The sequence below is a fragment of the Eublepharis macularius genome, chromosome 6, assembly GCF_028583425.1.
Source record: "Eublepharis macularius isolate TG4126 chromosome 6, MPM_Emac_v1.0, whole genome shotgun sequence".
Lineage (NCBI taxonomy): Eukaryota > Metazoa > Chordata > Lepidosauria > Squamata > Eublepharidae > Eublepharis > Eublepharis macularius.
In genome coordinates, this window is record NC_072795.1 from 25,937,661 (window position 1) to 25,960,635 (window position 22,975).

General features: G+C 44.1%; 1 protein-coding gene across 1 annotated transcript in view; it reads left to right on the forward strand.

Annotated features, from left to right (window-relative positions):
- Positions 1-8,232: 8,232 nt before the first annotated feature.
- The window catches only part of BCHE (butyrylcholinesterase), a 76,395-nt gene continuing 61,652 nt past the window's right edge, over positions 8,233-22,975 (forward strand). The window contains exons 1-2 of the mRNA XM_054984233.1: positions 8,233-8,321; positions 20,817-22,341. Of these exons, the coding sequence (XP_054840208.1) occupies positions 20,822-22,341 (1,520 nt within the window). The 5' untranslated portion in view covers positions 8,233-8,321; positions 20,817-20,821. The remainder of the gene's footprint in view (positions 8,322-20,816; positions 22,342-22,975) is intronic.

Sequence of the window (22,975 nt, forward strand, 5' to 3'; positions counted from 1 at the left end):
CCCTTCTAGGCTTCCTTGCCTTGCTGGCAGGGTGCGGTTGAATGCGAGCCATCCCCAGCTGAGGTCTCCTTGGCCTTGCTCATGAGGAGCTGCCCCAGTAGGCCTTTGAGCTGCTGAGCTTCCCTGACCTTGCTCATGAGGAGCTGCCCCAGCCAGCTTCTGTGCTGCTGAGCTTCCCTGGCCTTGCTCGCGAGGAATTGCCCTGTCCAGCTTCTGGGCTGCCTGCTCATTGCTGCTGGGCGGGGCTACCCATCTCCTCCCCCAGAATGCCTGTGACAGCTCCACCTGGAGGGGCTTGGCTCCTAGCAACTCCTGAGCCAGGCTGCTGTCCTCTAGCTGGGGTGTGGCTCTGGGCTGTAGTGGCTGCTTCTCCTCCTTGGCTGGTAAGGGTTCTGTTTGGGCTGCTGCTGGGTCCCTATTCCACCTGCCTTGGCCCTTTTCCTCTGGCCTGCTTAGCCCCCTCTCCTCCCCCTGGGGGGTGGGACTAGCTGGTCTCTCCCAGCTCCCTCCAGTCCTCTGAGGCTTTGGCCTTTCGCCCCTTCCCCCTGGAGTAGGCAGGTTCTGGACCTGGTTGCTGGCTGGGGTGGCAGGGCCGCTGCCTCCCGGTTGCCTCCCACTGTTCCCTCCTGGCAAGTCTGGAGGCTGGGACTCAGACCCCGGACAGGGGTCAGGAAGCAATTTCCCCCAGGCCAGTTTGACTAGGGATCCTGACGGTGTTTTGCCATCTTCTGGGCATGGAGCAGGGGTCACTGGTGGTGTGGGGGGAGGTGGTTCTAATTTTTCTGCATTGTGCAGGGAGTTGGACTAGATGATGCTGGAGATCCCTTCCAACCCTATGATTCTATGACTGCCTCTCCCTGCACATTCTTGTGCATTTGCTTATTCCACTGAGGCCTATTATCACTTCCTCCATTGTCTAAAGCATGTTACGGTTGAATTAGAATTTATTTTGGCTGCTGAGCTGTGCATAGCAATGGCAGGTTGGGGTGGTGGAGAAAGATGCCCATCAGCCTGCATGAGACCATGTATGTGTGAAATGCTGCTGATTGCATTCTTTTGTCCTGTTTGATTATGTGGAAAGTAACCCGCTGAACAGGTTTGAACTCCTCACGAACAGCTCTCACAAACAGCTGAAATGCTTAATGAAAATATCAACCCCATGCTTACAACAGGTGAACAGAACATGAGCCAAACCAGTGGGCATTCAAGCATCCATAAAGATGACTGCACTTGTGTACCTGCTGAACTGCTAATGGGCATATAATGGGCCTTCCTTATTACAAGGGACATAGTCTATAACTGTCTTCCTGGATGCTGGAAAATGTAAAATACAGGTCATTTGGTAAGCATAACATGATGAATACCATTTGAGCTAGGGCAGGATAAGGCATAGGAGCCAGTTTGGTGTAGTGGTTAAGAGCGTGGGACTCTAATATAGAGAGCTGGGTTTGATTCCCCATTCTTCCACTTGAACCCAGCTGGGTGACCTTGGGCTACTCATGGCTCTCTGGAGCTCTCTCAACCCCACTCACGTCACAGGGTGTATTGTTGTGGGGATAATAATGGCATACTTTGTAAACTGCTCTGAGTGGGTATTAAGTGGTCCCAAAGGGTGGTATATAAATCGATTGTCATTGTCATTGTAGGAGAGTGAAGGAATATCTTTGACCCAAATGGCATATTTAAAAAGATCAAGTGGTGCAGGTTGCAGTGGTGGGTGGAGGGAACTAACTATTTCAGTGCTTTGCAAATGGAAGGGGGAGAAACCTGCCTGAAGTAGATATGTCAAGGAGAAAGCCAGGCTTGAAGCCATTTTTCTGGCATGCTAGATTCCCACAGCTTTCTCACAGGGAGTTTATGATGCACAGAAGTATTTAAAGATGCCATCTCTTACCTGCATTCTGAAGTGTACAGACCCTGGAGAACCAGAAGCATCTGTCTAAGCCTGCCGATTTATGTGAATTGTGGCATACCCATGAGCATTTATCAAGGGAGAAAGAAGAATATTTGTTTCCCATTGTGTGAAACAACAGGTCGTCCCAAGAGCAAACTGTGAGGAAACATCTTCCTCAGGGTCTTTTAGAATATCTACTAATGTGACAACAAATAATTGCCAGGGCATTTCTTTTCCTGCTGCAAGGCAAGCTCAGTTTACCTCAGCCTCCACTCCACAAATGACAGGCTTGCCTCTGAATCTAACATTAATTTCCATTCCTCCTCTCCTCTCTCAAGGCTTCAGGATGGAGACTGTCCCCCTTATTATTTTAAAAGTATATCTATGTGTGTGTTTCTTAATTTTTAATTTAAAATCTTTAAAAAACTCTTACAAACTTGTTATGGAGATGGAGAAGGTGTTTGATTGTCTCAAAGGCCAGCCAGCTATCACAAAGTACAGCTGCTGAGAAACAAAAAGGAAAGATCGGTTTCACCCTGATCTCTGATTTTATGCGACAGTACACAGTGAGGTGCAAGCCTTTATAAAACAGCAGGTTCATCAATCAAATTATGAACATCTGGGTGCATTCCTAGGTGACCCCACTCCAGCTATCCCCTTAGACCCAGACCCAGCTGTGACTTATCAGGCTGCAGGAATTGATGCAGTAGAAATGGCAGCCACAGATCACCATTTTGCCCTCTGCTTTAGCCCTGTGGATAGCTAATAGGTTTAGAATAAGAATTTTGTGAAATATGATGCATTCAGGAAAGATGGCTGCTAGCACCACCATTTTTTACACACTGATGTTTGACCCAGAGGAGATATGCAGCCAATCTACAAACTCGGCAGGAGACTGTGGACCAGTAGGAACTTGTGGTGATTCCTTAAGACCTATGCCTGCTGTACACCATCTCAGAAATACGGTGACACCAGTGGAAAAGGTCTGGTATAGGCATGTGACCGCTCTATCAACATGCCCTGCTGCCCCCAGCCAATAGAAGGTGGTTTTAGACCCTGTGTGAGTCAGCTGTTTTAGGAAAGCCACCATTTTGTGATAACAGACACAAGCTCTTACCTGTGAAAGATCATGGCGGATGAGGGTTCTTGCATATGGAAGATCATTGAGAAGGTTCTCATCATGAAACATGACAAGACCCCTAAAGATGAATGGAATCCCTTACTTGGGTGTGCACAAAATGGGGGTTCTGGCAGTCAGTTTTCCCGAACACATCATATTTTGCAAAAATCTAATTCTAAACCTATTGGCAGTCCATGGGCTAAAGCAGATGGGAAAATGGTGGCCTGTGGCTGCCATTTCTGCTACATCAGTTCCTGCGGCCTGATAGGTCACAGCCAGGGCAAGGCATAGGGGGAGTGTCAACAAATGCATGTGGCCCAGTAAACAAAACCATATGGCCTGGGATTTTGAAAGTTCTACCACATGGTTCCCGATTTTGACAGGAGGTGGTTGTCCTAAACTACTAACTAGAATTGGCATTTCCCCATTAAAGTCACCAATCTGAGTATGCTTCAGTGCATTACAGAAATCCTGGATAACATACTTATAGCACAGTCGTAAGTAGAGTTAAATCCATCTAAGTCCATTGAAGGCAGTGGACTCAAAAAAAGTGTAATTCTATTTAGGATTGCACTGTACATGTATTAAAAATAATAGATCCACACCAAAGGAACAGGGGGGATTAGGTTAAGGAAAACTTTTTGCTACTGCTGGAGATTGCCCTGTCCTGGATAACCCAGGCAAACCTGATTTCATCAAATCTCGGAAGCAGCAGAGTCAGCCTTGGTTAGTAATTTGATGGGAGACCTCCAATGAAAACAGAGGTAGGCAATGGCAAACCACTTTTGTTAGTCTCTTGCTATGAAACCCCCACCAGGTGTCATCATAAGTCAGCTATGACTTGATGGCACGCTCCACCACCATCCCAGGAGATTAGGTAAACATTCAAATTATGTCAGCTTATGGTTTACATTGCAGGTAGCTAGGTCAGTTAGCCTTCATTGCAGTTAGCAAATAAGCCATAGCAACAACACCTTGATGATTCCATCAGGTGAAAACAAGAGACTTAAACAAATTTCTATAGAAAAGATAACTAGGTATTATATTCATTAAATAGGTACAGACAGAGGATGGACTATGATAATTAAGACACTACAATTTATAAGTCAAATATGTGTGCCGTTGTTTCTCCCAGTTGGATCTGATCCTGTCTGGTCCACCACCTCCATTATGCTTCGAGTAATATGCAAAGTTTAATGGAGGGGATCTGGCTTGGTGGCAGAACATCTCTTTGGTGTGCTCAAGGTTCCGATTTCAATAGCTGGCATCTACAGTTTAAAAAATCAGGTAATAAATGATGTGAAAGAACTCTGAGACTTTGGAGGGCAGCTGCTAGTTGTCGTAGACAATATTGACTAGGGGTGGATGTGAAGGCGATCTGGCTACGACATCTGTCACCCCATTGATTGCCAGGGTTGATTTGGCTGATCTGGCTGGCTAGGCAAGTGTCCACTTCCTCCCTCACGGCTACATGTGCATCCCTCCCAAAGCTGTGTGCTCGGTGGAAGAGGACGACCATCCCAGATAGGAGTGTACCATTCTTCGATCAAGGGTATACGATATTGACTAAGGGTATACACTGAGAAAATGTTTGTTATAATTTCTGAACTGTGTGTATGTGTGTGGGGGAGTTTTACCATTATTGCTTATTTTCAGACAAGATGTTACCAGTTCAGGAATCAAATCTGTGAATTCTCCCCTTCGGGACAATTATCTTCAATGGGAAATCTATTCAAGGATCTAGAGCAGCTGTTTATAAAGACAATGGCAGACAATTTGCACAGAACACAGTCCTCCTCCTAAACTAAAAACCTCCTAATTTTTTAGCAGATTGAAAAAAGGGGGGGTTAGTTTTACAGACCCCTAAAATAGGTTCCCCTCTGTGCAGCCACACATCTCTACTGATTTCTAAAATAGCAGCAGCCTAGCAGGAGAGCTCCAGATCACGCATAGGCACAAACCCAGCCCGTACATCTGCATTCATTTTATTTTCCTACTCTTACAGTGACTGACAATAAAAAATCCTTTATCTTTCTGTTAAAAACTAACCTTTTGCCATGCTTCCCTTTTGTGATCTGTTTAACAAATAAGGAATGAGATGGAAGGTTTTTTTCTTTATTCCCTATTGGGGACATTTGAGGAAGGCTAGAGTCATCACTTTTCAACCAAACATCACCAAAACTGCAGAGGAGTATTTTCTCTTTCAAAGAAGCCCCAAGTTTCAAGCAAATTGGACAATGGGTTTAAGTTCTATGGGCCCCTGAACAAGCACCCCTGCCATCATAATTGTATATCGATTATTCCCTATGGTGGACTGCGGGGTGGGGGGGAGTCAGTTTTCAAGCAAATGTCACAAAATTGCAGCAGATTGTCTTCTGCCTGTCCTGCAAAGAAACTCCAAGTTTCAAGCAAATTGGGCAAAGGGTTTGAATTATACAAGCCGCTTAACAAGCCTAGACTTTCTACTTTCACAGGAAATTCAAAGAAAATTGTTTCTCCAACCACAAAGGAGGGAGGAAAGAGAATGGCAGTCCTCTGCAACTTGTGATTGGCTGCAAATGCTCTATGCTCCTTCCTTACTAGGGTCTGATTGGAAGGAAGAAATGTCATTGTCCAGGAAATCAGTAGATTGGCTGGGGGTGCACTTGATCCTCCCTTGAAAGAGACTGATTGGAAGGGAAAGATGCCATTTCCAAGAAATGCAATAAAAGAAAAACAGGTGCTCATGCCGCATGGGTGGTAAGCATCAGGACCTGAAAAGGCAGTGGGTTTCATTATTCCAAGCATCTTGAGTTTGTCTTTCCATTCTGGAGAAAGAAGGTAATTGTTTGAAACAGTGATTTCCATGCATCTCTTCAGCTTGGGAGTTTCCTTTTGCATACTTCTAATATTGACTTGAATAGGCCAATGGTCAGATTCAGTAGAAGACAGCTTTGTATGTTGACAGGCAATTTGCAGGAGCCAAGAGAATTTGGGGGGGGGGGAATTTCTCCATGAGCCCATTGCCTTTACCTGTGTCTAAACCCCTTCCCTATAAGCTCTCAAAACCAAAACTTTGGTATGATGTTTTGGTATGCTGTACCGTGCAATCCTAAAGAGAGTTACAGCCTTCCCATCCCACTGGCTTCAAGGGACTTAGAGGGGCCTAACTCTGTTTAGGATAGCACTATAAGTATATTATCCTAGATTTCTATAATGCACTGTTACAGTATGCATTTGCAACTGCTATTCTATCAGTGTTCACAATACAACAGAGAAAGGACAATACAGTGTTTTATAGGTTTTTTTTTAAAAAAACCCTCTTATTTGCAAGACACAACTAAATATGTGGGAGCATAAGAACCTAAGAAGAGCTTGCTGGATCACACCAGCAGTCTATCTAGTCCAACATCCTGTTTCACACAGTAGTCCAACCAATTTCCTTAGAGGGCACACAGGGCATAGAGTCTGTGACCCACTTCTGCTGCTGCCCCCCAGCAGAGCCTTGCTCCAGCAGAAGATGTTCTTCTTGTGGCAGAAGCCTCTCCCTGCACACACACAGTTTTCCTGTCCAGAAATGGACTTGGGGTGCTCCATGCCCCTTTGAGGAGCTGCATATATATGGATAAGCTGCATGTGCCTCACCCTAACAGGACAATTAACAGCCCCTGTGGACGGTTCAGGTTGGGAAAGATGGTTTTTCTTCCTCTGCACAATCAAAAAGAGTCCAGTAGCACCTTTGAGACTAACCAATTTTATTGTAGCATAAGCTTTCGAGAATCAAGTTCTCTTCGTCAGATGCCTGATACAGAGACTGGTCAAATATAGAAGAGGAGGGAGAGAAGGGGAGGGGAGAGAAAAGAGGCAATTAGGGGGGGAAAGGGGAGGGTGCAACCAAAACACTCCTTTGCTAGTATATGTAAACATCTCCTTTTGGTGTGTGGATCAGTTGGTTTACATATACTAGCAAAGGAATGTTTCGGTTGCACCTTCCCCTTTCCCCCCCTAATTGCCTCTTTTCTCTCCCCTCCCCTTCTCTCCCTCCTCTTCTATATTTGACCAATCTCTGTATCATGCATCTGACGAAGAGAACTTGATTCTCGAAAGCTTATGCTACAATAAAATTGGTTAGTCTTAAAGGTGCTACTGGACTCTTTTTGATTTTGCTACCACAGACTAACACGGCTAACTCCTCTGCTTGTTTAGAACACTAGTTTCCTCAATCATTAAAAATCCTAACAAGTAGTCTCATGCTCAGCTGAACAGTGTGGACAGACACAGCCTGGTATATTCCTGAAATCATTTCACTCCAGAAAATGCCTTTACTTCTCTGACACCTGTCATTTACATACAGAGCCCACCTTTAATCTGGGACCCATTCTTAAAGCTTCACAACACATTCCTGCTCTTCTTTGTCCTTCTTGTTTTTTGTTTTTTTTTTACAATTCAAAGAGATTGGTGGCAGAACCTACCACAGATTCTCAACTCTATTGATTTAGTACATTTTAATCCACCAAGGACCTCAGGGCAGGGTACATTGTTCTCCCTTTCTCCATTTTTATCTTCACAACAACACTGCGAGGTAGGCTAGGCTGAGGAAAAGACTGATTAGACCAGGGGCATGCAGCAAGCTTCATTACGGTGGATTGGAACTGTGGGTGAAGCTACAAGTGACGAATGACGCTTGAACGGCAAGTGTATTTCTCCCTATTCACTTGCGCTCCACTCAATCCACTTGCCGTTCAAGTGTCATTCGTCACTTGTAGCTTGGCCCTCAGTCCTAAACCATGTAGGATTAATTTGGAATATAATCAAGTTTTGGGGACAAGCCAACTTAGGACCAGTGCTACAGTGAAATAATTTCTATAGCCCTTCTGTCTGTGAATGTTATAGAATACACAGAAGGTTTTTCTTTGCAAGAAAAAAGCCTTTTATTTTTTTTAAAAAAAGCTGAACATGTTTTTGTTAATACCTTTAACAAACTGGCTTTCTTCAGTAAACGTGTGCTGCTTTCATTCCAAATTACTTCTTTCCCCTTTCCCTGTAAATTCGTCAAAGTTGGAATGCTCAGATTCCCTGCTAGCTCCAAAGCCTTTCAACAACTATGGCATTATCCTTTGAACAGATGTCAGATATAAGGAACGCCTGCCTTCAGATCAAATTGCCGTTGCCAAGTCTCGCGAGCTTAGTTTTAAACAGTTGATTATAATGTCAGCACGGTCCAATTTGCAAGCTTTAAAGAAGCAGCCGAACAGTGCATTTTGGTGAAGCACTAAAGATCTTGGGCTCTTTAAAAAAAACTGTGGCATCTCTGTAATACAAATTGGGGTAAGAGATTCTCTATTTACTTTCATCTCTATCAGCGTAAGCTACAGTTCAGCTCGATTTGTATGGGAATTGTGCTCTGCTATAACGTTCTGCTCTGTCCATTTGTTGCTCTGTCGGGAATACTAAGTCTATTCTGCAAATGGAACTGATGGACCAAATAAGCAGGCATGTGAATCGAACCATAGTATTATTCAACGGATCCTGGGCTAAGTAAATTAAAACTGAACTACCAGGAAAAATCATTTATTAATTCAACCATCTTCTGTATTTAAATAGAGATTACATAGCCTTGTGTATAGATTTCTTGGTTGGCTAAATATTTGCAAGCAGAGGAAACAATCATTGAAATGAATTGTATTGCTTCACTGAATGAGAATGCCGAAGTTCGTTCTGTTTAACTCTCATGGGCTAAGACTAATGGAAAAAAACTTTTTTGTTGAAAAAAATATGTAAATGTAGCTAAGAATGTATCTCCATTTGGCTCAGGATAACAGCCTGCAGCAGTCTTCTGACCTCTTTTTACACAGAGTGTCATAAAGTTAGTTTACTCCGTTCAAACTGTTTTATGTTACCTGAGTTTATTTCAGTACAAGAATCAAATTATTTTATTCCAAACAACTGCAGTCAAAGTTTGAAGCTGAGTGCTGGCTTTTGGCAACATTTGAAGGTAACTTCAAACCTCTTTGTGAGAGCTTTGCTTCACAATAAAAGAATGCCTGACTTTTTGCGTGCATGGTTTTAACCCTTAGCCTTATGGCCGAGGGGGGGGGGGTGATAAATACACAAGCTAGTACATGGACAATTGGGACATGCTGAACATTGCAGATAGTTTCAGTGAACATATTTAATAGCTGTCATTGGCTGTAAGCCAGCACAAACGTATGCACGCTTACATTATGCTGAAATTAATAGGAGTAAGGTGCATGTAGAAGTGTGCTGGAATGCCCTCAGGGATGTAATACTACAGTTCCTTGGGAATAAACCCCTTTGAATTCAATCAAATTTATTTCTGAATATATAGTCTAGTCTTGATATCCTGAAAGTGTGAATCAGCGTGTCCAACCCTCCCCCCTTACCCCTGCATTTCTGTTCTACGTCTACTTGCATATTTGAGGCAAATTATCACAGTGCTTCCAAATCTCTTCTGATAAGAACCATAAATACTTTACCCTTTACTTCTGTGGTTTATGAAAAGTATTTGTTTTTTCTCTTATTTGTTTTTCTCTTATAATCTGTTTATTTGGAAAAGATGGGGCATAATTCAGCCAAAGGTAAGCACATTAGCTGATTTCAGCTGCAGATTTATGTGTATGCTTCATTGTGCAATCCAAAGCAGATTTACACCCTTCTAAACCCATGTCTGAAGACAGGAGCTCTGACTCTCGAAAGGTTACACTCTGAAAATCTTGTTGTCTCTAAGGTGCCGCTGGACTCAAATCCGATGGTTACTTAGAGTAACTCAAATCGGATCTGAAACCAGGATTAGAGACTAACCATAATCTTAACTGCGGGTTTATATGACACAGGGCCAAGCTACACATGACGAATGACTCTTGAACAGCAAGTGTATTTCTCCCTGTTCACTTGCCCTCCACTCAATCCACTTGCCGTTCAAGTGTCATTCGTCACTTGTAGCTTGGCCCACAGTTGCAGAAATTCTGGAATCTAGAGAAATCCTGGCTTATTCCCTGTAACTGCTTCTCATGTTCTCTGGACTAGAGAGATGTCTGGAAAGAATGGCTCCAAATCCAAACCCCTGCCACCTTCATTGACTCTCACCAGCAGTTTCCCTGTCTATGCTCTCAATTGTTAGTCTGTATGGCAACAGTCATATCTGTCACACCACACACACACACACCCCGCCACTTCCACTCTTTTATTAAAGGACTAGAAAGTGAGGGGATTCCTGGAAACGTATCTGCCAGCCACATAACATCCCGACTGAGCTTCTGTTTTCCTTCCTGTTTGCAGGCACTCAAACCTGAGCCCAGTCAGAGATGAAAAGCTTTTGGCCCAAACTGAAGGGCAAGAGCCAAAGGGCTTGTCAGCCTTTGAGTCCATGCCCAGGGCTTACAGCCTGTAGATTAGACTAACCTGACCTAGTGAACCCAAAATGTATTTTATTTAACTCCCCTCTCCCCGATTGTTCATTTAAATTGTATTTTGTAAGCTGCTTTGGGTCTCTGTTGTGGAAAAAGCTAGATAAAAGAAATGAATAAATAAAACAAAGGCCCACAAACCTGAGCACACTTCTTCCAGGTACACTTCATGTGTATGGAAAATTATATGCCATCAAAGGAAGCTTTGCTGGATTCACTAAGAGTGTTCCTGCAGTAAAGTCATTCATAAAAGCTGCCAACGAATACTAGTCTCAGTGTTTTGTGTTATCACGTGTTGGAACTTTTCTTTGGAGAGTGCAGTATGTGGTTGGCAGGTGATGTTTGTGGGGAGAAGAAAGCCCAGTTATGGAATACGAAGAAACCTGGGATGGAGTGTGACTTTGGTGTGTAGCAGCTGCTGTCAGAGAGCAAAACTACAAGTGACAAATTAACGAAGACACTCACATGAAGGGAGCTGCAATATTAGCTAGGAAGCTGAGTTTTAAAAGACAGATTGGAAGGCTCTGTCAATTTCCCCTCTCTACAGAGCCAGGGAAGATCTCTCCTCAGAGGGTTTGTTTATTTCCTCTTCGCCTCCTAGAAGGGGAGGTGAAACTGATAGAGCCTTTAGCGACTGAAGAGGAAATAAACAAACCCCCTGAGGAGCCATCTTTGCAGAGGGAAATTGATAAACGTCTTTTAAAACTCAGCTTCCTGGCTAACACTGTGACTCCCTTTACATGTGTGTCCTCATGTAATTTGTCTCTTGTAGTTTAGCTCAGAGTCTACTTTAGGAAAGAGCAGATGTGACACATAGGGATGAGTGTCTAAGAATGGTAAAAAAGTCTCATTATGAGATGAAGGGGGGTGGTATTGGACTCTTGAGGGAGCAAATTCGTGAATGGGGTCCAGGATTAATTAAATCCACAAGGAAATCAATTCAGAGTTTCTGTAAGGAAAGAGTTAATATAAAAAGCCGGAGAGCCTCCATGTGCCCAAAGAAGGGTGCATGGATCTGTACTAGTCAATAGTACAGAAGTTAATGCAGTGCTGTTTGCCCTTAGTTGGACACCTCAGTAGTAGTAGTAGTAGTAGTAGTAACAACAACAACAACAACAACAACAACAACAACATTCGATTTATATACTGCCCTTCAGGACAACTTAACACCCACTCAGTGAGGTTTACAAAGTATGCTATTATTGTCCCCACAACAATCACCCAATGAGGTGAGTGGGGTTGAGAGAGCTCTGGAAGTTCTGTACAAGATGGGATGCCAACTAGGTCTATGCAGGATAAGTAGGAAAGAACAAAAACACTAAACCAGGATTTGATGAGGCAAATCAGGATTGGCTGATTGTCTGTCAGCTTGCTTTCATAATTTTACTTATTTGATTACACATCTCTCAAAACAAACTTTTAGTGCTGGCTTTCCTTCACCCCACTGGAGCACAAAGTGTTTTAGAAGAACCCAGTATGTTTCACCTTTCTGTCCAAGAGGAACACCAATTCAGAAATAGCTGACTTCACTGGCTTACAGCCTCATAACATTTTGTGATTGGCTCCACTCTTCATAGAATCCATTGTGTGCCTCCCACTCCCTAGGTGCTCGGAAGATCAACAAGAGGACTCTTGCAATAAGGATAGAAAAACAAAAGGTTGGGAAATGTGCATTGCTTTTTGAAAAATGTAATCTTGAATATATTCAAGAGTTTAGTCTTTAGCCCATGTGACACATATTGTCCCCTATACTGAAATCTCTTTTCCTAGGCAAGAAAATAATGCCCACTGACCTCCAATATATGGAACAGATAGACTATTTTCCAACCTGGAGGGTCTGGAAATTGAAACTATCACTTTCCACACGTGGGCCACCTTCTGGATTAGGTGAATCCCACAAGTCCTAATGTGAAGAGCCCTAAGGGTGCCACTGCCAAGCATTGGCACTGTCTTCTTTTTGTCCTGACCAGAAGCAAAAATAGTCCAGCTGGAAGTTCCGTGGTACTGTCACCAGTGGGCAGTGGCCATTCATGGATTGCATAAGGGCCACCAGAGTTCCAGATGGAAGGGAATTCCAAGGTGTGACTGAAAGAATCACAAACCAGGCCTCTCGCTGAGGGCCAAGCTACAAGTGACGAATGACACTTGAACGGCAAGTGTATTTCTCCCTGTTCACTTGCGCTCCACTCAATCCACTTGCCGTTCAAGTGTCATTCGTCACTTGTAGCTTGGCCCTGAGTTCAAGCCACACCTCAGATGAACAGCCCAGATGAACCTTCAGAGATTTGCTTTATAGGGGAGTTAGTCTCTCTACTTGACAGGACTCCTGTATGATGATGACGTCTGACTGCCCAGTAGGGTTTTTGAGTCTGCTCCAGGATTCATTTGAGAAGCCATGAGATTGAGGAAGCTTGAAGAGACATAAAGCATCACTGCCCTCTACGGAACCCCAAAAGGGGACAACAATGATTGTGAAGGAAAGGCCTGTGATGAGTTCCTACCTCCGCCTTACATGGGGAGGTAGAAGCAGCAAATAACCTTGTTGTTCTCTCTGAGGCCTCTATCCCAAGGGGGGCAGTAGCATCACACCCAAGGACAGTGCTCTGAGGGAAGGGAGAACCCTTAGGCACCCAGTATACAAGGCCTTCATGCAGCATATATACACTTGCCAAATAAGCTATTAATATTTTCAACTCAGGCAATACTAAGCCCATGATTTGTGGCAGGAAATATGATGGCATGTTTCATCTTTCCCCGACCCCCCAGTTTCCAATAGGTGGACAGATCAGAACTTTGATCCATCAGATCAGAACTTGGGCCTGAAGACATACTTTGCGCAAAGCATTGCATCCAAACACACACATACAATGCAGAGCAATTTTATTACCCTCAAACCATCAAGTTCACAGGTGTACAAGTCCCTGCAAGGTCTTAGATAGGTAAAGTTTAATGCTGGATTAACATGGGATAATTCTCTCCATTTCTTTATGAACCATCCCAAGAGGTTTTGTATCATATCTACTATTACTTTAAATCCTTTCCTCTCAATAACCAGCCCGTATTTTTTTTTTATTTGCTTTTGCCTTCAACTGAATCTGTGAAATATGGTCTCTGATAATCCTCCCTCTCTCCTTCTGTTCCTTTGATGCTCTCACATACTTAGGAAGCACTTCAAGCAAAAATGTTCCTATTTTCCCTTCTCAGCTTTCAACTCTAAGCAGGCAATAAGCAAAACGGCCCTAAATGAGAGGCACAGCTGTATTTTCCACAGAAATTAACTTTGCTCCTTTTAAGGCTAGAAGTACTTCTCAGAAAACCTAGAATGGGGCTGTTTAAAGCCGTAGCCATGAGAACTCAGGAGGACTCGATGATTTCCAATTTCTCTCAGCTGTAACTTGTAACCAACATCACCATGTTGCTCTTCTTTGTCCCCTGTGCAAATTGAACCAATGAGCCTTTGTCTGCCATATCCTTTTTATTCACACCGAATTTCCCATACCCATTTCTCAACTGAATTTGCACTTTAATAAATCAGCACGAAACGTTAAGTACAGCGGTTGCCCTTAAAAAACAACTTGGAAACTTCAGTTAGCGCAAAATATGGTGGACTGTACAACTAATCGCATAACATTTTAAAATAGGAGTTGCCTCTTTGGAAATGGCAAGAACCAGAGTGTGCAGACTAGGATCTGGTAGACCCAGGTTAACCTGCAATGGAAGCTGCTGGGTAACCTTGGACCAGTCATTCACTCCCAGCCTCTCGGGGTTGTTGTGGGGATAAAATAGAAAATGGCAGAATGATGTTGTAAGCAGTTTGAGGTTCCCATTGGGGATAAAAGTGGGATTTATATTTCTAAATGCATAAATAATAAATATGGGTACAAAGTAAGGAGTTATTGCCTTTAAACCTCTTCATGAAGCCTATACATTTGAACAACTATGACTCCAAGTATGAACCCAATATTGTTCCTCCCATTATTCTTGCATCACCCCTGTTCTGAAAAATCTGCACTGGATTCCCTGTTTGTTTCTGGGCACAATTTCAAATGCTGGTTCTTACATTTAAGGTCCTAATGGACTGGAGTACTTGAAAAACCACCTACTCTTCCCCTGTCCAGCTTACTATGTAAGAGCTCTTTTCTGTTGGCAGAGTGCCAAAAATACAGCGGTAGTTATGCAGTACTGGTTTAAAGTGTAGGAAAAGTTTATTTAGGAACTAAATTGTTGATAGTGCAGGAGAGAGATAGAGAAAGCAGCTGGCTATCTAAGAGAGAGAGAGTTCTCTGAGTGTGGAGAGAGGAGGATATTGCCCTTGTTAAGCCCAACAGGAGACAAGACAAGGAAGTGACACTTAACAGAGAAGAGAGGCGCTGTCCTCACATTCCCATCTGACTAATCCTTGCTGCCCCCTGTATGGTAGGGATTTCTTCTCTTCATTCTTTGTTCACCAGACATTCCTACTTCTAACATTTTCAAGCCATCGTCTCCCTTCCCCTACTTGCAGAAGTGAGCTTTCCAGTGGTGGCACCTTGCCTTCGGACTGTCCAGTCCCTTGGGGCTTACTTGGCACCTACCTTGCTTTCTTTTAGGCACTCCACACCATGTCTTTTTATTGAGGCTTTTAACTGAGATATTCTTTCCATATAAGTTTACAAAGATATAGTATTAGCAAGGGTCCAGTATGGGGTTGAGGAATTGCTGAAACAGAATATAATCAATTCTAGGACTTACATTGAACAACATAAAGCACAGGTAGGATATAGGAGTACATATTTAAAGCAACAGATAATATGTAAGGCAACATAATGGTGAAATCTATAGTTTTTAACTCATTAGAGAGACATCTGGGATCTCTTTCCTACAATACCATCCTCTCAGCTGAAAAAAGGGCTTTTTTGAATAATTCAGTTTTGCATTGTTTGTGGAAAGCCAGGAGGGTGGGGGCTCCTCAGGCAGGCCATTCCATAGGGTTGGGGCCACCACAGAGAAAGCCCGTGTATGGGCTGCTGTTGATTTCGCCCATGTACAGGCTGGCACCTACAAGAGATCCTGTTCAGATGTGTGAAGCTGCCATGGAGGGACATAGGGAGAGAGGCAGTCCTGTAGGTATGCTGGACCAAGGCCATGAAGGGCTTTGTATGTAATAACCACTACCTTGAACTGAGCACGGTAACCGATTGGTAGCCAATGGAGTGACTGTAGGATGGCAGTGATGTTCAAGCTCCTGCTTGCTCCTGATAATAGTCGAGCTGCAGCATTTTGCACAAATTGGAGCCTTCTAGTTAGCTTAGATGGGAGACCAATGTATAATGCATTACAATAGTCAAATTTTGATGTTACCATAGCATGGATCTAGGTGGCTAGCTTGGCCGTGTCAAGATAAGAAGCCATTTTCCAGGCTAGAGTGAAATTGTAGTAAGCGGTTTTTGCAGCTGCCTTAACTTGTTTTTCTAGTAGTAGTGCTGGATCCAGTATAACGCCTATATTCTTCACCAAGTCTGCAAGGGTCAAACGAACTCCATTGAAGGTGGGGAGTACAATGTTTTTCAAGATCTCTGACTTTCCAACAAGCATCACTTCAGTCTTGTCTGGATTCAATTTTAATTTGTTATTTTTCAGCCATTTTACTACGGCTATCAGGAAGTGATCTAAGGATTCTACTGCATCCTGTGAGGACCTGTATTCTGGAAGCAGCTGAGAGGAGATGCTGACTTCCAGGTAGCTTTAACGCGCTGCCTCTTTCAACCCAGATTTTAAAGGAATCCTTACTTAAAGTTGGACCCAGTGAACAAGACATGGTTCAATCAGAAGCAAGATACATCTTTATTGGTCCAGACAGCTGCTTCCAGAATAACCTGGATAGCGAGATATAGAGTTGGGTATCATCTGCATATTGATGACATCCCATTCCATAGCTGCGAATGAGTTTTCCTAAAGGTTTTATGTAGAGGTTGAATAACATGGGAGATAAGATTGCACCCTGTGGGACCCCACAAGATAATTCCCATTCTAGAGATAGCTGAACTCCGATGGCAACCCTTTGAGTCCGTTCCGTGAGAAATGATTTAAACCATTCCAAGGCACATCCTTTGATGTCCGCTTCTGCTTCTAAATGTCTCAACTGGATGGCATGATCTACTGTGTCAAAGGCTGCAGATAGATCCAGGAGGAGCAATAAGGAGGCATGGCCATTGTCTATATTTAGACGGAAATCATCCACTAACACTACTAGTGCTGTCTCTGTCCCATGCCCTGGTCTGAATCCAGACAGGAAAGGATCTAGACTAGAGTGCTAGAGTTTTCCAAGAAGATCTGGAGTTGGTCAGCTACTGCTCTCTCAATCACTCTGCCCAGAAAGGGCAAATTAGAGACTGGATGATAATTGGCCACATCAACTTTGTATAGAGATGACTTTTTAATTAGCAGATGGATAACTGCCTGTTTGAGTGGCTGGGGGAAGGTACCCTGATTTAGTGACTGATTTACAATAGATCTCAGTGGTTCACTTATGTGAACTTTACTTGATTTTAACTACCAAGATGGGCAAGGATCAAGCGCACAAGTAATGGCTTTCATACATGCTGGGATCCTGTTAAGGTCTGTCATTGTAATTGGTTCAAAGCAGTCCAAACATTCCTCAATGCTGCTTTAGCAGGCCAAATAGAACAGCTTAGCTAAACTTGTGAGAACCTGGAAGCTAAGGGGCTGCCACAGTAGATACTTGGATGGGAAACTCCCAAGGAAGGGTGGGGTTGCTACTTGGAGAAAGACAATGGCAAGCCACCTCTGTGTGTCTCTTGCCTTGAAGGCCATGTGAATGGGATTACCGTAAATCAGTTGTGACTCGGCAGCACATTCTTTTTCTTCTTTGATGCTGTTTTATTGGGGGAAGGAATTAATGTCCTTGGCTTATTTTTATGCCGTTGCTCTGGTTGTAATGTGTTAGTTTGTGAGCCACCTCAAGCAGGTCCCTGGAGAGGCAGAATATAAAATAAATCCTACTATATAAAAGGCTAAGCATATTCAAGACAACTCACTTCATACCCTGGTGTACCACCAGAGGGCACTGCTGTGGAGGGAAGCCCAGATGAGCAGCCAGACCTCCAGAGAGCACTCCACAGTGGAAATCCCAGGCCGGGATCAGGCGTGGAGCAGGAAGCAATGCCCACCACCTGCCTTCAGCCAGCTGGGATCAGGAGCAGAGCAGGTGGCAATTCCCACCCCCTGCCTTCACTCAGCCAGAAACAGATGGCAATGCCCATCCCCCACATTCACCCAGCTGGAATCAGGAGCAGAGCAGGTGGCAATGCTCGCCTGCCCTTTACCCAGCTGGGATCAGGAGGGGAGCAGGTGGCAATGCCAGCTCCCCATCTTCACCCAGCTGGGATCAGGAGCGGAGCAGATGGTGATGTCCACCCCCTGCCTTCACCCAGCTGGGATCAGAAACAGAACACGTGGCAATGCTAGCCTCCCACATTCACCCAGCTGGGATCAGGAGGGGAGCAGGTGGCAATGCCGGCTCCCCATCTCCACCCAGCTGGGATCAGGAGTGGAGCAGATGGTGATGTCCACCCCCTGCCTTCACCCAGCTGGGATCAGAAACAGAACACGTGGCAATGCTAGCCTCCCGCATTCACCCAGCTGAGATCAAGAGTGGAGCAGGTGGCAGTGCCTGCCTGCCGCTCTCACCCAGCTGGGATCAGTTGCAGAACAGGTGGAAATGCCTGCCCACCCTTTACCCAGCTGGGATCAAACATGGAACAGGGGGCAATACCTGCCCTCCACCTTCACCCAGCTGGGAACAGGAGTGGAGTAGGTGGCAATGCCTGCACCCTACCATCACCCAGCTGGGATCAGGAGCAGAGCAGGTGGAAATGGCCATCCTTTCTTCACCCAGCTTGGATCAGAAGCAAAGAAGGTGGCAATGCCTGCTCCCCCTTTACCCAGCTGAGATCAGGAGCAGAGCAAGTGGCAATGCCCACACCCCGCCATCATCCAGGTGGGATCAGGAGCAAAGCAGGTGGCAATGCCCCCCCCACCATCACCCAGCTGATATCAGGAGCAGAGCAGATGGAAATGCCCGCCCCCTTCACTTAGCCAGGATCAGGAGCGGAGCATGAGGCAATGCCTGCTCCCCCTTCACTTGGCCTGGATCAGGAGCAGAACAGGAGGAAATGCCTGCCCCCCGTTCAACCTGCTGGAATCAGGTGCGGAGCAGGCAACATTGCCTCCCCTTTACCCAGCTGGAATCAGGCGCAGAGTAGGAGGCAATGCCCATCCCTTCTTCACCCAGCCAGAATCAAGCATGGAGTAGGTGGCAATGCCCACCCCTCCTTCACCCAGCCAGGATCAGGTGCGGAGCAGGAGGTAATGCCCACCCCCCATTCACCTGGCTAGGATCAGGTGCAGAGGAGGTGGCCATGCCTGCCCCACCTGCCTGGGATCAGTGACAAAGGAAGAAATTCCTGCCTGCCCACCATCTCCTTTCTAGAGCCTGTTGTATTTTTTCCCACAACAGGCTTTGTTGCTAGTAAATAGATAATACATCTGGCATGGGTTACAAAAGCATTAACGGTCTGTTTACTTTTAGAACACACTGGGTCAGATCCAGACTAAATCGCCAATTTCCAGTAAATTCCCTTTCCCACTACAGACCCCATCCTTCTCCATGGAAAAGATTTCTTGAAGACAGAAAAATTGCAAATGACTATCCAGGGCTGTTGTCTTCTGTATTTAACTTGGTTCTGTATTCCAATGTGATTCAGAAGTCTGAAGTGCAGTGGAAAGAATGCTGACCTGTGTTGCTTACCTTGACCTTCATAGGGTTCTTCAGAGGTCAAAAGGGGAAATTTGTTCTAACCCCTTGAGTACATTTCTGAAGTGGAGGAAACTGAAAAATAATTATGTTTAGCTAGGCTAAAATCCTTTGCTAGTGTTTATCAACTGAGGGTTTTTAAAATCATAGCTCTGTTTCACAGCTACATGTTTTCTATTTTATTTGGGTTTCACATAGTTTGTCTGGGAATCCACATTTTAATAAGAGATTGAGCTCCAGACCTTGGCGTCAAGATTAATCAAAACAGAGACAAACCCTCTAAAATAATGTTACGCTAAACTTAGGATGCCCTGACCTGGATAGCTCAGGCAAGCCTTGATCTCGTCAAATCTCAAAAGCTAAGCAGAGATGGCCTTGGTTAGTACGTGCATGGGAGACATCCAATGAAGACCAGGGCTGCAGAGGCAGGCAATAGCAAACCACCTCTGTTAGTCCCTTGCCATGAAAACCCAGCAGGGGTCACCATAAATTAGTTATGAATTGACAGCACTTTCCACAACCAAACTTAGGATATTGTTTGTGATTTCTCCTCCCTCCCTCCCCATTTTTGAGAGGGAGAGAAGATGGGAAAGTTGAAGAGTTTGGAGTAGAGATGAGTTAAATGTTCCTGTTTTTCTTTATATTTATTTATTTGCCTTTGGTTTCAGTTCTGCACCACTTGTTATTGCAACTATAGATATATTTGTGCTATATTCTCATGCTGTCTATTTCTATCAGCAATGTACGTGGTCTTTATTTAAAATATTCCTCATTTCCTCCGGAAAACAGAGGCCCAAAGTGATGCCTTGGTCCTATGAAGAAGCACAACATTCTTGATCTCGCCTTTGGTTGTTCAGCTTGAGCTGATATGTGATCAGAAAAAGAAATTCTTTGGCAATTTAGAAAGATTTCAGCCTTTTAACCCTGATACTTGAGGGAGATCTTTGTATCTGCATTTGAAACAGGAAAATCAGACAGCTGCTTCTGTCCGTTATCTAACCCGGCTAACCATCCTCTCTCTTAACCACTGTGTGCTGTTCACCTGGGGAACTGCTTGCTGAAGGGAAAAGACAGATAACGCTCAGTGAGAAAATAAGTAGGAGCAGCTGTGCTTGACTTGCCTCTTACATCACAAGATTTTAAGATTTATATCTGATTCCAGGGTACAAAAGAGAACCTGACAAGCTAAGGTAGCCAAAAAATCAAAAAAGACCACTGTCTTTTTCATCTCTTTTAAAACTCATTCCTTCAGCGTTTTGTCCAAGCAGGAACCTTCAAATTCATTTTAAAAGATTGTTTTAAGTGACATTTGCAGGTAATTCCAAAACATTATCACTGTCATTGTTATTTTTTTTCTTTTATCCTCTCTCCTCTATGGTTGCTCTTCACTCATAGTGGTAATGCAGCAACCTGGTTGCATGTTCCTTTGGCTACCAGTTCTGTTTACTTTTCTTTGGTTTCCCCTGCTTAGACTTCCTTCAGATGATATGGTAAGTGGCCCCACCCATCCACCCCCCAACTGAATGGAACCATTTCTTTGTATTACTGCATCAGAATCTCCTATTTTTGTTTTTACTTCAGGAAACATGATATGTGCTAATGGAGCATGCAGACACATAAGAATTATCATATGGTTTCTTCTTCTCTATATTCTTGTCAAGAAGGTGGTCCCAGAAGATGATACAGAGGTTGCCACAAAGAGCGGAAGAGTCAAAGGGGTGAATTTGCCTGCACTCGGTGGAATTGTAACAGCTTTCCTTGGGATTCCTTATGGAGAGCCACCTACTGGGACACTTCGGTTCAAAAAGCCACAGCCTAAGAAACAATGGACTGTAGTTTGGGATGCCACCAAGCATTCAAACTCTTGCTATCAGAACATTGACAGCACTTTCCCTGGATTTGCAGGATCAGAGATGTGGAACCCAAACACAAACCTGAGTGAAGACTGTCTCTACCTCAATGTGTGGGTTCCTTCACCCAAGCCTAAAAATGCAAGTGTCATGGTATGGATCTATGGAGGAGGCTTCCAGTCGGGGACATCCACACTGCCGGTCTATGATGGCAAGTTTCTAGCCCGAGTGGAAAGAGTCATTGTTGTTTCACTGAACTACAGGTTAGGGGCACTGGGATTCTTGGCTTTGCCAGGGAATGAGGAAGCTCCAGGAAATGCTGGGTTGTTTGATCAACGGTTGGCACTTCAATGGGTCCAAGATAACATAGCAGCCTTTGGCGGTAATTCTAAGAGTGTGACAATATTTGGAGAGAGTGCCGGGGCAGGAGCTGTCAGCTACCATCTCCTTTCTCCTAAAAGCTATCCTCTTTTCACTAGGGCAATCATGCAAAGTGGTGCTGGAAATGCTCCTTGGGGCGCACTTCTCCCCTCTGAAGCGAGGAGAAGAACGCTAGCTCTAGCTCACCTCCTCCAATGTACAAGTAGCAACGAAGTGGAGATCATTCATTGTCTTCAAAGCAAACATCCCCAGGACATACTTAGCAATGAAGTTTCCGTCTTAATGTACAGCAGTCTTTTAGAGCTGTACTTTATTCCAGTGGTTGATGGTGACTTTCTTACTGAAATGCCAGAAACATTGCTAAAGAATGGGAAGTTTAAACAAACACAGATCTTGATGGGTGTGAACAAAGACGAAGGAGCAGTTTTCCTCGCCTACGGAGCACCTGGCTTCAGCAAAGACAACAACAGCCTAATTAATGATGCAGATTTTCGGGCAGGTTTGAAGTTCTCCTTTCCAGAAATGAACGACCTAAGCTTGGAATCCGTACATTTTCACTATACAGACTGGGAGGATGAAGAAAACCCTTTCAATTACCGTGATGCCATGGATGATGTCTTCGGAGATTACAATTTCATATGCCCCGTGGTAAAGTTCATAAAACATTTTGTAGAGGCAGGAAACACTGCCTTCTTGTACTTCTTTGAGCACAGATCTTCAAAACTTCCTTGGCCAGAGTGGATGGGAGTACTGCATGGTTATGAAATAGAGTTCGTATTTGGACTACCTCTAGAGAGAAGAGCCAATTATACCAAAGCAGAGGAGATACTTAGTAGGTCTATGATGAGATATTGGGCAAGTTTTGCAAAAACTGGGTAAGTCTTTTGCAGTTCTTGTTGTTTTCCTTTCCTTTCTTATTTATTTCTCCCTGTTACCCCTCCCCTAAATGCCTAGCAAAATGAGGAGCTTCCCTTTGCATACTGCTATTACTACTGCTACTCATATATTGTTCATTTAATGCACAATCAAGTTGCTTCCAGCTTAAGGTGACCCTATAAATTAATGACCTCCAAAACATCTTATCATTAACAGCTTTGCTTGAAAACTGAAGGCCATGACTTCTTTTTTTGAGTCAATCCATCTCAAGTTAGGTCTTCTACAATTAATATTACAGAGATTATCAACAGTACCATCCCGTCCAGAACAAATCTAAGCTAGTTCAAATCATTAGGCTCTGGAGTAATGCCATAGAGGATTGTGCATTATTACAATTAGTATGGAAGTACATAAGTTGTGGTTGTGGTAGTAGTACTAGTGCATGGGTAGTAGAAGTAACAGTAGAATCTACAGTCCATGGTAAAGGATACTGATACCTGAAGTGACAATTAAAATAGGTTGTGTGCTTTTTTGGAGGATACAAGGAAGTAGCTATTGTCATCATAGGCCAAACTTCTCCAGTTCCTGTCACTTCCGGAATCTCACAGTATCAGATGAACGAATAACAAGACA